This window comes from Amphibalanus amphitrite, unplaced genomic scaffold (assembly GCF_019059575.1).
Source record: "Amphibalanus amphitrite isolate SeventyFive unplaced genomic scaffold, NRLGWU_Aamphi_draft 000092F_arrow, whole genome shotgun sequence".
NCBI lineage: Eukaryota > Metazoa > Arthropoda > Thecostraca > Balanomorpha > Balanidae > Amphibalanus > Amphibalanus amphitrite.
The window spans coordinates 350,573-363,405 of NW_024881588.1; the positions used below are offsets into that span (position 1 = coordinate 350,573).

At 45.4% G+C, this 12,833-nt stretch overlaps 1 protein-coding gene across 1 annotated transcript; it reads left to right on the forward strand.

Annotated features, from left to right (window-relative positions):
- Window positions 1-5,794: 5,794 nt before the first annotated feature.
- On the forward strand, window positions 5,795-10,528 carry LOC122380150 (E3 ubiquitin-protein ligase RNF185-like). The gene is made up of 5 exons (XM_043363015.1): window positions 5,795-5,828; window positions 7,309-7,453; window positions 8,569-8,749; window positions 8,888-9,017; window positions 9,719-10,528. Exons 1-5 carry the CDS (start codon window positions 5,795-5,797, stop codon window positions 9,817-9,819), a joined length of 591 nt encoding a protein of 196 aa, XP_043218950.1. The 3' UTR covers window positions 9,820-10,528.
- The last annotated feature ends 2,305 nt before the right edge of the window (window positions 10,529-12,833 follow it).

Consider the following 12,833-nt stretch of genomic DNA (forward strand, 5'->3'; position numbering starts at 1 on the left):
ACAGATTCAGCACAGATTCAGCACAGCACAGATTCGGTAGGGGGAAAAAAGGCCCCGGTAGAGGGAAACCTTTATGACCCGTTTTCCCCTAGAAATGACGTCACAAGGAGGTTAAAAATGGGTATCAATCGAAAGCTCTCGTTTACCCAGACACAGTCCTGCAGGAAAATTTCACTTTTTCCCCATAGGAAAGTTTGTACGGGAAAATCAAAATTTTGGGTCAATGGGGGGGTCCCCCCCGATTTCGTTCAAAATCGGCACACAGGTGCCCCACCACCAGCCGAGAAACTTTCCCCAAAACGGTCCCCGTTGCATTGACGTTTAAGGCCCGTAAAGCCCCCTAGACTCGTAAAATATCCGTAAAATCGCCTTTGTACGGACAAAAAAGTGGTGCTATGGTAAAAATGGGTATCAATCGAAAGCTCAAGTTTACCCAGACACAGTCCTGCAGGAAAATTTCACTTTTTCCCCATAGGAAAGTTTGTACGGGAAAATCAAAATTTTGGGTCAATGGGGGGTCCCCCCCGATTTCGTTCAAAATCGGCACACAGGTGCCCCACCACCAGCCGAGAAACTTTCCCCGAAACGGTCCCCGTTGCATTGACGTTTAAGGCCCGTAAAGCCCCCTAGACTCGTAAAATATCCGTAAAATCGCCTTTGTACGGACAAAAAAGTGGTGCTATGGTAAAAATGGGTATCAATCGAAAGCTCTCGTTTACCCAGACACAGTCCTGCAGGAAAATTTCACTTTTTCCCCATAGGAAAGTTTGTACGGGAAAATCAAAATTTTGGGTCAATGGGGGGTCCCCCCCCGATTTCGTTCAAAATCGGCACACAGGTGCCCCACCACCAGCCGAGAAACTTTCCCCAAAACGGTCCCCGTTGCATTGACGTTTAAGGCCCGTAAAGCCCCCTAGACTCGTAAAATATCCGTAAAATCGCCTTTGTACGGACAAAAAAGTGGTGCTATGGTAAAAATGGGTATCAATCGAAAGCTCTCGTTTACCCAGACACAGTCCTGCAGGAAAATTTCACTTTTTCCCCATAGGAAAGTTTGTACGGGAAAATCAAAATTTTGGGTCAATGGGGGTCCCCCCCGATTTCGTTCAAAATCGGCACACAGGTGCCCCACCACCAGCCGAGAAACTTTCCCCAAAACGGTCCCCGTTGCATTGACGTTTAAGGCCCGTAAAGCCCCCTAGACTCGTAAAATATCCGTAAAATCGCCTTTGTACGGACAAAAAAGTGGTGCTATGGTAAAAATGGGTTTCAATCGAAAGCTCTCGTTTACCCAGACACAGTCCTGCAGGAAAATTTCACTTTTTCCCCATAGGAAAGTTTGTACGGGAAAATCAAAATTTTGGGTCAATGGGGGTCCCCCCCGATTTCGTTCAAAATCGGCACACAGGTGCCCCACCACCAGCCGAGAAACTTTCCCCAAAACGGTCCCCGTTGCATTGACGTTTAAGGCCCGTAAAGCCCCCTAGACTCGTAAAATATCCGTAAAATCGCCTTTGTACGGACAAAAAAGTGGTGCTATGGTAAAAATGGGTATCAATCGAAAGCTCTCGTTTAACGGGGACCGTTTTGGGGAAAGTTTCTCGGCTGGTGGTGGGGCACCTGTGTGCCGATTTTGAACGAAATCGGGGGGGACCCCCCATTGACCCAAAATTTTGATTTTCCCGTACAAACTTTCCTATGGGGAAAAAGTGAAATTTTCCTGCAGGACTGTGTCTGGGTAAACGAGAGCTTTCGATTGATACCCATTTTTACCATAGCACCACTTTTTTGTCCGTACAAAGGCGATTTTACGGATATTTTACGAGTCTAGGGGGCTTTACGGGCCTTAAACGTCAATGCAACGGGGACCGTTTTGGGGAAAGTTTCTCGGCTGGTGGTGGGGCACCTGTGTGCCGATTTTGAACGAAATCGGGGGGGACCCCCCATTGACCCAAAATTTTGATTTTCCCGTACAAACTTTCCTATGGGAAAAAGTGAAATTTTCCTGCAGGACTGTGTCTGGGTAAACGAGAGCTTTCGATTGATACCCATTTTTACCATAGCACCACTTTTTTGTCCGTACAAAGGCGATTTTACGGATATTTTACGAGTCTAGGGGGCTTTACGGGCCTTAAACGTCAATGCAACGGGGACCGTTTTGGGGAAAGTTTCTCGGCTGGTGGTGGGGCACCTGTGTGCCGATTTTGAACGAAATCGGGGGGGGACCCCCCATTGACCCAAAATTTTGATTTTCCCGTACAAACTTTCCTATGGGGAAAAAGTGAAATTTTCCTGCAGGACTGTGTCTGGGTAAACGAGAGCTTTCGATTGATACCCATTTTTACCATAGCACCACTTTTTTGTCTGTACAAAGGCGATTTTACGGATATTTTACGAGTCTAGGGGGCTTTACGGGCCTTAAACGTCAATGCAACGGGGACCGTTTTGGGGAAAGTTTCTCGGCTGGTGGTGGGGCACCTGTGTGCCGATTTTGAACGAAATCGGGGGGGGACCCCCCATTGACCCAAAATTTTGATTTTCCCGTACAAACTTTCCTATGGGGAAAAAGTGAAATTTTCCTGCAGGACTGTGTCTGGGTAAACGAGAGCTTTCGATTGATACCCATTTTTACCATAGCACCACTTTTTTGTCCGTACAAAGGCGATTTTACGGATATTTTACGAGTCTAGGGGGCTTTACGGGCCTTAAACGTCAATGCAACGGGGACCGTTTTGGGGAAAGTTTCTCGGCTGGTGGTGGGGCACCTGTGTGCCGATTTTGAACGAAATCGGGGGGGACCCCCCATTGACCTAAAATTTTGATTTTCCCGTACAAACTTTCCTATGGGGAAAAAGTGAAATTTTCCTGCAGGACTGTGTCTGGGTAAACGAGAGCTTTCGATTGATACCCATTTTTACCATAGCACCACTTTTTTGTCCGTACAAAGGCGATTTTACGGATATTTTACGAGTCTAGGGGGCTTTACGGGCCTTAAACGTCAATGCAACGGGGACCGTTTTGGGGAAAGTTTCTCGGCTGGTGGTGGGGCACATGTGTGCCGATTTTGAACGAAATCGGGGGGACCCCCCATTGACCCAAAATTTTGATTTTCCCGTACAAACTTTCCTATGGGGAAAAAGTGAAATTTTCCTGCAGGACTGTGTCTGGGTAAACGAGAGCTTTCGATTGATACCCATTTTTACCATAGCACCACTTTTTTGTCCGTACAAAGGCGATTTTACGGATATTTTACGAGTCTAGGGGGCTTTACGGGCCTTAAACGTCAATGCAACGGGGACCGTTTTGGGGAAAGTTTCTCGGCTGGTGGTGGGGCACCTGTGTGCCGATTTTGAACGAAATCGGGGGGACCCCCCATTGACCCAAAATTTTGATTTTCCCGTACAAACTTTCCTATGGGGAAAAAGTGAAATTTTCCTGCAGGACTGTGTCTGGGTAAACGAGAGCTTTCGATTGATACCCATTTTTACCATAGCACCACTTTTTTGTCCGTACAAAGGCGATTTTACGGATATTTTACGAGTCTAGGGGGCTTTACGGGCCTTAAACGTCAATGCAACGGGGACCGTTTTGGGGAAAGTTTCTCGGCTGGTGGTGGGGCACCTGTGTGCCGATTTTGAACGAAATCGGGGGGGACCCCCCATTGACCCAAAATTTTGATTTTCCCGTACAAACTTTCCTATGGGGAAAAAGTGAAATTTTCCTGCAGGACTGTGTCTGGGTAAACGAGAGCTTTCGATTGATACCCATTTTTACCTCCTTGTGACGTCATTTCTAGGGGAAAACGGGTCATAAAGGTTTCCCTCTACCGGGGCCTTTTTTCCCCCTACCGAATCTGTGCTGTGCTGAACCTGTGCTGAATCTGTGCCAACTTCCGTTACATAACTCAACTCCATTATTCACCAATAGAAACAGCGTATGCAGGTTATTCAGCTAATTCGAACACGCCATGATTGTCTCACAGCTTCCCGTCTTAAAGGGAAGCTGTTCAGCTTTTTTGTAAATGCTGCTGTCGTCATCGTTAGATTTGCCGCATGCGTCGGATTTCGTCATACGAGTTGAATGAGTTGAGTGACGCCGTTTTGGCTTAGGTGCGAGGTTTTTGCCCTTTGCGTTAGGCGTCGGGTTTTTTTATTATTTAGGACTTTTTCTCCCGACCATTACACCCCTCAACAAGGCCCCGCCGGGGGGCTGGAGCCTAGAAGGTCTTATACCTTCTGTCAGTGCGATGAAAGCTTCCCGGCTCCATTACACTGACACCAGCTCACAAGTGTTCATGTCTATTATGTATTGTTAATAAAAGTCATTCCCACTGTTGTGTTTGCGACTCCAGACATCTCGGCTCTTTGGCTATACACGTAAGTACCTCCCTTAGCTTTGATTCCACATTAAGATAGGATCCCACGTTGTTTTTGCTACCGGGTTCACATAAACCGGTTTAACGTAAGACTTGCTGCCCGGCGAAAATTGCCGGAGTAAATGCCCCCTGCTCGGGTATGGCACTAGGCCGACCGAGCAAAAAAAAAAAAAAAAGAGTTGAGTGAGTTGAGATACGTGTTGCCCGTGCGCGGCTTATATATCGGGGTTACATGAGCACAGTAAATACGTATTTAGCCGCTAATTCGAATTAGGAACGCATTACCGACTCATGTAGCCACCTGCTAGTACGAATCGGCGATCCGATCCGCGGTTACATGAGCAAAGCAAATACGTATCACGATCGGATTCACCGCTAATGCGAATCAGGAGCGTACTACCGACTCATGTATCCACCTGCTAATACGAATCGGCGGTCCGAACAAAATCCGCTGGGAAAGAGGCTTAGTAGCGAATAGGACCAAGATACGTATTACAGGAACTATTTCTTCGCAAAAAGAAACATTAAAATGCAAAATAATAGGTAATTTTTTTCATTTTCTTCTTTTGAAATAATATTTAAAAAATATGTCGGTATTTTGATAAGTTTTCAACAATAAATATAGTGAAAACCAAATAGTAAATATCCACATAATTTCAGTTGAAACATTTTTCTGACAGCACTACAGACGAATCAAGAGAGGCAATTGCCCAATGAGTCAAAGCAAGACAACTTTTTGTTCAACTTTTTTTTGTTAAGTTAATTGAGAATGTTTTGAGCAGATTAAATGCAAAAAAGACATAAGATAATAAATTTTTAATTTAGTCACCTCTATTGCTACGGAAGTGCGCCACATTTGTATGCTATTCCGTTTGTAATGCGCATCGGGCCGAGAGCCAAACTAGATCCGTTTGACGTCACTGATACGAATTTGCTCATGTAGTCGGTGCACTGAATGCGTTCTTGGGGAGCTGATGCGAATTAGCGTAGTGCGTATTTGGAACGGATCGCTCATGTAACCGAAACGTCCGAGGCACACGATTCGGGCCGTATTTCACAAGAACTATTTTTTGCTGACTGGAAGCGTCAAAATGCAAAATACTAAGCATTTTTTTTATTGGCTGCCTCGTAGAAAATAGCAAAAAAAATGTTGGTATTTTGGTTTAGTCTTTGCATGTGAAATAAAATGAATGAAATATTTTGATAGATAATTTTTTCTGACCACCCTGCTGTCGCTGCATGGCGAATCAGTGCCAACTGACTTAAAACAAGAAAACTTTGTTTTCATTTTTTGATTTCATGTTAATTTTAAATGGTTTTGAGCCTATCAAATGATATAAGTATTTAAAATTTAGCTCAGTCGTCCCGGTAAATGCCGCAACTGCGCCATGACTGTACGCTAATCCTATTCCGTTTGTGATGCGAATTACCGGCCGTCGAGGAGTCAGCCCGGGTGAGCCAAACAAGATCCGTTTGACGTAGATAAAACGAATTAGTCTCATGTAACCGGTGCCGTAGATACGTTTGTGGGGAGCTGATGCGCATTAGCGTAGTGCGTATTTGGAACGGATCGCTCATGTAACCCCGGTAATAGAAGCGGGGATTGCGGGATTTCTGTCAGTGACAGACGGTGTGTTGATGTTTTGATATTTAAAAGGTGAGTAATGCCTGTTCGTTATCTTGACTCTTGAGCAATACATATGATATGGTGACCCAGACCACTGAAGTAACAAGTAACATAAGTGTGGCAGTTACAGTTCATCTATCAGACATATAAGTCCATGGTACTTATTAGAATATATTCGATCGTCTTAGATGAATAGTAACATTATTTTAGCAATAAAGTCTTCACGTTTTTAATTGTATTTCACGGGTTAAGTAAGTTTGTCAAATTAAGTGGATGCTGACAAATGAAGTGGAACCGCAAGCCCACGCTATGCACTATGCAGGACTTGTATAGAATCAGAGTACCTACATCAAAACCAGTACAGGAATCAGTAATCAGTGAGTAGGTATACCATAAGCTATTAGGATCAAGCTTGAGCTACTGTTGTGACTTGTGAGTCTGAGAGCTGCTTTGTGGCTTCGAAGACTGCTCCAGAGAGGTGATTTCGGTCTTGACTCTTGGATGCCTCAGGGGGCATATACTCCAGAAAAGGTTTATCCTAAGTTGGAAATTACTAAAATTTTGATTCCTTATGGACCGCTGTGAAGTATCTATGAAGCCAATTTTTTAATGGAAATTTAGTTATTTCTTTTTTAGAAAAATGACAATTGTCATCGATATTTGGTTCTGCATGATGAGCAGTTGCCCAAATGCCCCCTTTGGGTCTGCCAGCCTCTGATTTTGAGTCTGCTGGAAAAACTACAGGCTGTCAGGAAAGCTTGAAAGTCAATGTCAAATGTGCCCACTGACCACAATCACATACCTGAGACAGGATCTAACATCTGTCCTTCACTTAGGTGCTTCCATAATTTTGCTATGATTCCCACCAGTAGCAGATGGAACCTGTCGAAAGCCTCCTTATGTTGAGCACCACAAACACTCAAGCTTGAGCATTCACCAGTGACTATTGCAAATCTGACTGTTTACTATTTGGATTGTACAATGATCAATGACTGTCAACTGGAGTGCCAACTTTGGAAAACTGCTGTCTCAATCCAAAGTGCCACAATGACAGCATACTGTTCCCTTCCATAACCCATCCCTGCCCCCAGTGCAGAGCTTTGCATTGAGTGCCAGAGGCAGTGGAAGTTGAACTTATATGAAATTAAGGTTGATGCTGTAAATACCTACTGAATTACATGGTAGACAAGTTGACAGTAACTAGAGCAATACAGGATAGACAAATTAAACTTAAAACACTAATTAATGAGTGAGAAAGACCCATTGCTCACTTATCATTAACATTTTAAACTTTTCTCTCCACCAGCGATGGCAGGAGTGGAGAACACTGGGGAGGCTGGAGCCACAGGTGGACAGGAGGGGCCTGAGGCATCTGATGGAGCCTATGAATGCAACATATGCCTGGACCAGGCTCGGGATGCTGTGGTCAGCATGTGCGGTCACCTATTCTGGTGAGGCTTTTTAAGTTGACTGTTAAGTGTTTACAATTGTTTGATTGTGAAATGTTATGCAACCAGTAAAACGCCTTTTGGGCGAAGAACGAGCGAGCGAGATAGTGAGCCCTGCACGTGCGGAAGGGCGAGAGGGTACTTCCAACGGGCTTGTGCAAAGCACCTTTCTAACTGGTCGCTAGCGGTGTACCAAATTTGAACGCAATCGGCCCAGCCATTCCTGAGATCTGGAAGCGGCATTCTGCACGTGCGCACGTGCAAACGGGGTCCAAAATGACTTTTGCACGGTACCCTACTAATCGGTCCCCAACCGTGTACCAAATTTGAGCGCAATCGGCCCAGCCGTTCTCGAGATCTGGAAATGCCCCCTGCACGTGCGCACGTGCAGTAGCACCCTAACCGCAACACATGGGAATGCATTGCCTGGTGGGTGCCTACCTGTATGCCAAGTTTCAGCGAAATCGCCCCAGTAATTACCGAGTTATAGAAATGGGAACAAATTTGGCACCTCTTATTGTTGTATTTTGCACGTGCAGTGGGGGTCACTCACATAGATGAAGAGTATCCGACCTTTGGTAGAAGGGATGCAGCTACCCTATAAAAATGACCGCAAGACAATCGCTCAAGCCGCTGCTGAGATATGGGCCTCTCAAAATCATTACTTTTGCAAAACTGCTTGAACACCCTTGACTTTTCACGTGGCACGTGCCACGGCGGTCACTGAGATGTATCAAAAGTAGTCAATTACGGGGTAGAAGGGATGGGGCTACCCAGCAAAAAAGACCGCAGACCATTCGGTCCAGTGGTTGCTGAGATATAAGCCTCTCAAAAGCGTTACAGGCCGGGCCGGGCCGGGCCGGGCCGCTCATACTGAGATTTTTCCGTTATATTGAAAAGACTTCGCTTCGCTCGCTGCGCTCGCTCGCTCGTAATCATAAATCGATAGCAGTGTTTTTCCTGTTTAGTACCATAAATCAATTAAGACCTATCACTTGAAGTTTTAACATCAACATTCTGCTCTGAAACAAACTAAATGTTGAATGTTGTGTGGCCTGGTTGATATGTGACTGTAAAGCTACTAGTTTTTTCATGCCTTGTATTTTGTATGTTTCCAGCTGGCCATGTTTGCACACGTGGCTGGAGACACGCCGCAACAACCAAGTGTGTCCCGTCTGCAAGGCGGCCATCAGCCGTGACAAGGTGATCCCTCTGTACGGTCGCAACAGCTCCAACAAGGATCCGCGCAACCAGCTGCCTCCGCGACCGCCTGGTCAGCGCACAGAGCCTGAAAATCAGGTACGATTCGTCCCCTCCGAGCTATCTCGATGTAATGTTGTTTTATTTTGTTTTCTTTCCTTTTCTTTTATCGGAGATAATGTGTCAACTTTCTGTTGTCTGTCCCGGAACTTACTCATTCGCGTTGCTCATTGGCAGGGTACCACATTTGGTGGAGTGAACTTTGGTGACACAAACTTCCACATGTCGTTCGGAATTGGCGCATTCCCTCTGGGTTTCTTCGCATCCACACTGAACTTCGGTGGTGAACGGCTTAATCCTCATGCCGGTAAGTTTGTTTGATGCTATCGTTTCTAGTTACTTATTCATTTATTTTTCGTACTGTCGTGTTCTCCGGACATAAATGTTTATTTTGGAGGCGGCGTTGCGTATTTCTGCGTTGCTCATAGAATTAGATGAATGTATTTGAGCTGCCAACATTATTGTCACTTTCTAGCCAGCCTTATCAGCTGATATAGTGGTGACTGGTGAATCTCTGCTGAAGTTTTATCATTGAGGGTGTCTACCTTCACTCATTTACAATCATTTTTCGCCCTATGGGCAACCAGAGCAACGTCATTTTCTCCTCCATGTTCCGACTTCCAGATTTGTTTTCTTGCTGGATCTCGCAGATATTCGACTTTTTGTACAGGCTCACCGAATTACTATTACGAGTTATTCAGAGATGTGTAACGTGATGAATAGATTCAATGCATAATTCAATGCAATATGTATAACTCATAGTTTTTAAGAAGTTTGTACAATGTGTCTGCCTATTAGTTTGTATGTATAATAGGTTGATTCTACCAGTGTCTGAAATCGTTCGCCTGTTCTGGTGATAGGCTTAGGGAATGCGACAGACTACAGATAGGGTCGCTCGATAAATGTGCTTTAGTGTCACAGCATTTTCGAAACATGCAAAGGTTGCAGAAACAGTGATAACCATTAATTCAGCGTAAGTAAGCTGACGTCACGTATCGTTCTGTACAGGTTTGCAGCCTGGACAGCAGTTTCACGCCGACGATCAGATGCTCTCCAAGCTATTCCTCGGACTGGGCATCTTCTGTGTGATCTGGATCCTGCTCGCATAGTATGTTCCGACTGTACACGCTTACGCATACGATCACGGCACATATCGGTAGGGCCGTCTCCGTCTGAGTCGTCACAGGTGACCCTGCAGCAGAGAGCAGGGCACGGGGCCGAAAACAGACCCACTTGCTTCACTCGTACCTATTACACCCGCACCGCATTTCAAGCGACAGTGACGATATATGATGGACCGTAATGTCCATGACACGATGCACACATTTCGAAATGCAAGTTAGCTGCTGATTTCGATTCAAATGCAATATTATGGAATATTAGTTTGATTTTCTAGCGTGATATATTGCATGATTAGCTGACCACGTTAATAAACTTTGCATGTAACTGTTAAGGTGGCGCATGCAATAAATTTGCATCACTCGCTTAGTACCGTGCTGCTACCGTACCAATGCTGCGAATTTTTTTTTATTCCTAGATCGTATGAGTATCTCACCAGATTTGGTCGTGCTTGCTCTCCGGGATTTCATGGTCACGTATTTTATTGTCTTTTTTCTCAATAACTGATATTGGGCTTTTCTGCTCACCCAGACCCAGCAGTGATAACAGTACCGCGGAACTATTTGCAGAAGCGGGTAGGTAATATATGAGTATCTTATGACACGTTACGTCATAAGAGACAAGGTGCGCCGTATCAGGCACACGCTTATGACGATCGTAGTGTCGTGTCGTAAAAGGATCAATATACACAGACAAGTACTGACTGAGCTTTTGCGCGGTGCTCCTAAGTGTGCTTGGGTTGTCCCGCGATCATTGTGCTCGTCCTCTTAAATGTGATAGATTCGCGTGTAATGATGCTGGTTCGTCGCATTTTGCGATGCGATGGTGCGATGAAATATGACAGACACGAATGAAGCTGCATAATGCGATGCATAATACGATACATACGATGCATAGATGTATCATTCGTTTGTTAGTTTACTGGGTTATCCGTAAGGTGAAATAACAGCCTTTCGGGACTGCATCCCTAGCTATCTGGATCTTAGACCTACGAATAGCGATGCGATGCGTTATGAGTTGGTTGTGCGGCATTTACTGTTAACGCCAGACCCGTTGAGACCCTAATTTTTCGCGATTATTTTTAAATGCGTGGAATAATTTCAACCATATTTAGGAAATAGCTGTTTCAAGACCTGCCGAAACTTTTTCTTCAAATACGTTTTGTTGTCATTTAAATATTTGTGGCACTTGTCATTGACTCGTAATGTTAACTGTTTTTCCATCCTGGATAGAGGCTTTCATACGTCATATGACATTAGGCTCCGCCCACGACTGCGGCATTGACCCGTGCCCATCAGCGACCTCTGTACACACGACTGCCCTGCCATCTGTAAAGGACTATGAATTTCGCTGACGCTTCACGTGCTATGTATCAATTCAAATTGCAGCAGACGGTCAAGTAGGTGTTAGGCTCTTGTTGACTCTCGTATATAGGACCAAGAGAACCATCACTCCTCAACCTACTACTCACACATGCTTCGAACAAACGTTAAAGATTCCTAACAAATACGATTTTCGATGTAGGATATATGTTTGAAATACGAGCGAGCCTTATGATGTGAAGCGAAGGCAATTAACTAGTTATTGCGTTGTTCGATGGTTGCATAGCGATGTACAAATCAACTACTTGATGACATCCGACATCCCATTATCACATTATCTGCAAAGCCATAGGCTTTAAATACAGGTGAATATTTCCTAACCTATATAGTCAGGTATATGCCATCTGCCCGTCATTTGCAGCTTATGAAAAATAAAGCAAATATCAGCGAACCTATCAGCATTGTACAAACAATGCGCATTGAGCACTTATGGCTCCTCAGTCATCATGTCGCTCTTTGGGCACTGTCAGACAAGACGTTACACACAACTCCGCCGGCTTTCGGCACCGCTCGACCGTCCCCGCTCCCCGCCACAGCGCGAGTGACCGCGCGCCGGCCCGAAACCGCCGCAGGCCAAGACCACAGAGGCGGGGCTTAGCTTTGACGTCATAACGTATCACAGACTGACTGGTGATAGCCTCTACACACCGGGTGAAAATCTTGCTCGAAATTTAACATTACGAGTCAATGAGAAGTGCCTGAAATATTGAAATAGTGACAAAATATCTAAATTGTAAAAGTTTCGGCAGGTCTTGAAACGGCCATGTCCTGAGCTTGGTTGAAATTCTTCCACGCATTTAAAAATAATCGCGAAAAATTAGGGTCTCAAGGGGTCTGGCGTTAACAGTAGTGACCGATCAATGCGTTAAATGTACAGTATACTCGTATATAGCAGACGATAGCTCCGAGAATGGGTGATTTCATCAACTGCCTTGAATATTCCACTTCGCAGCTGATCGACTGTCGCCTGTTACTTAAACAACTGTCATCACTTGTCTCGCTCATCGGTCGCTATAGCAATGTGGATAGATAAGGCGCCTTGACGAATAGGCCAGCGACCAACCCTTGCTCACCGTTACTGCGTGGCTTGCTGTATGTCGCCATGGGCCTGTCTGGGGGTTCGGGGTCGGCTGCAGCCGAGGGCGTGGGTGTGGCGTTGGCGCAGTGTGGCCACCGCGTTGTACGCGTCACCTGCGATGTGCCAGTTGGGCGTGTGGTCGCCCGCGGCTAGGTGTCGGAGACTGCGCCCACCTCGTCTTCGTGCATGACAGACTGTTATTCGTGTGTGTGTGTGTGAGTGTGTGTGTGTGTGTTCCGAAACCGGCCGTCAATACATCTATATTTAAGGGTGGCAGCCCTGTTGCAAGAAGGTTTTTGTTGGGAACGAAACGGAGGTCACTTTGTACGTCGCCCACAACACTTATCGCTATCATCATGAAATGTTTGTAATCTGTTTCGTGATTACAAAAAGTGAATCTTCAAGTTCATACATACCCGCACTTCCGGTTCCCGTCCATTCGATGCTGCACTCAGAGTCGTTTATTTGCATTGTGTGGTAGCATCTTGTCTCACTGCTACCCCTTCTGCTGTTCTGTTGATCACTGCCCCTAAAATATTTGATC

Excerpts from the sequence above, each read along its gene's own strand:
- LOC122380150 (XM_043363015.1), top strand. The coding sequence starts at position 5,795 with ATGCGAATTACCGGCCGTCGAGGAGTCAGCCCGG. Across the intron at positions 8,750-8,887 it reads GCACAGAGCCTGAAAATCAG|GGTACCACATTTGGTGGAGT; the intron begins GTACGATTCGTC and ends GCTCATTGGCAG. Across the intron at positions 9,018-9,718 it reads ACGGCTTAATCCTCATGCCG|GTTTGCAGCCTGGACAGCAG; the intron begins GTAAGTTTGTTT and ends CGTTCTGTACAG.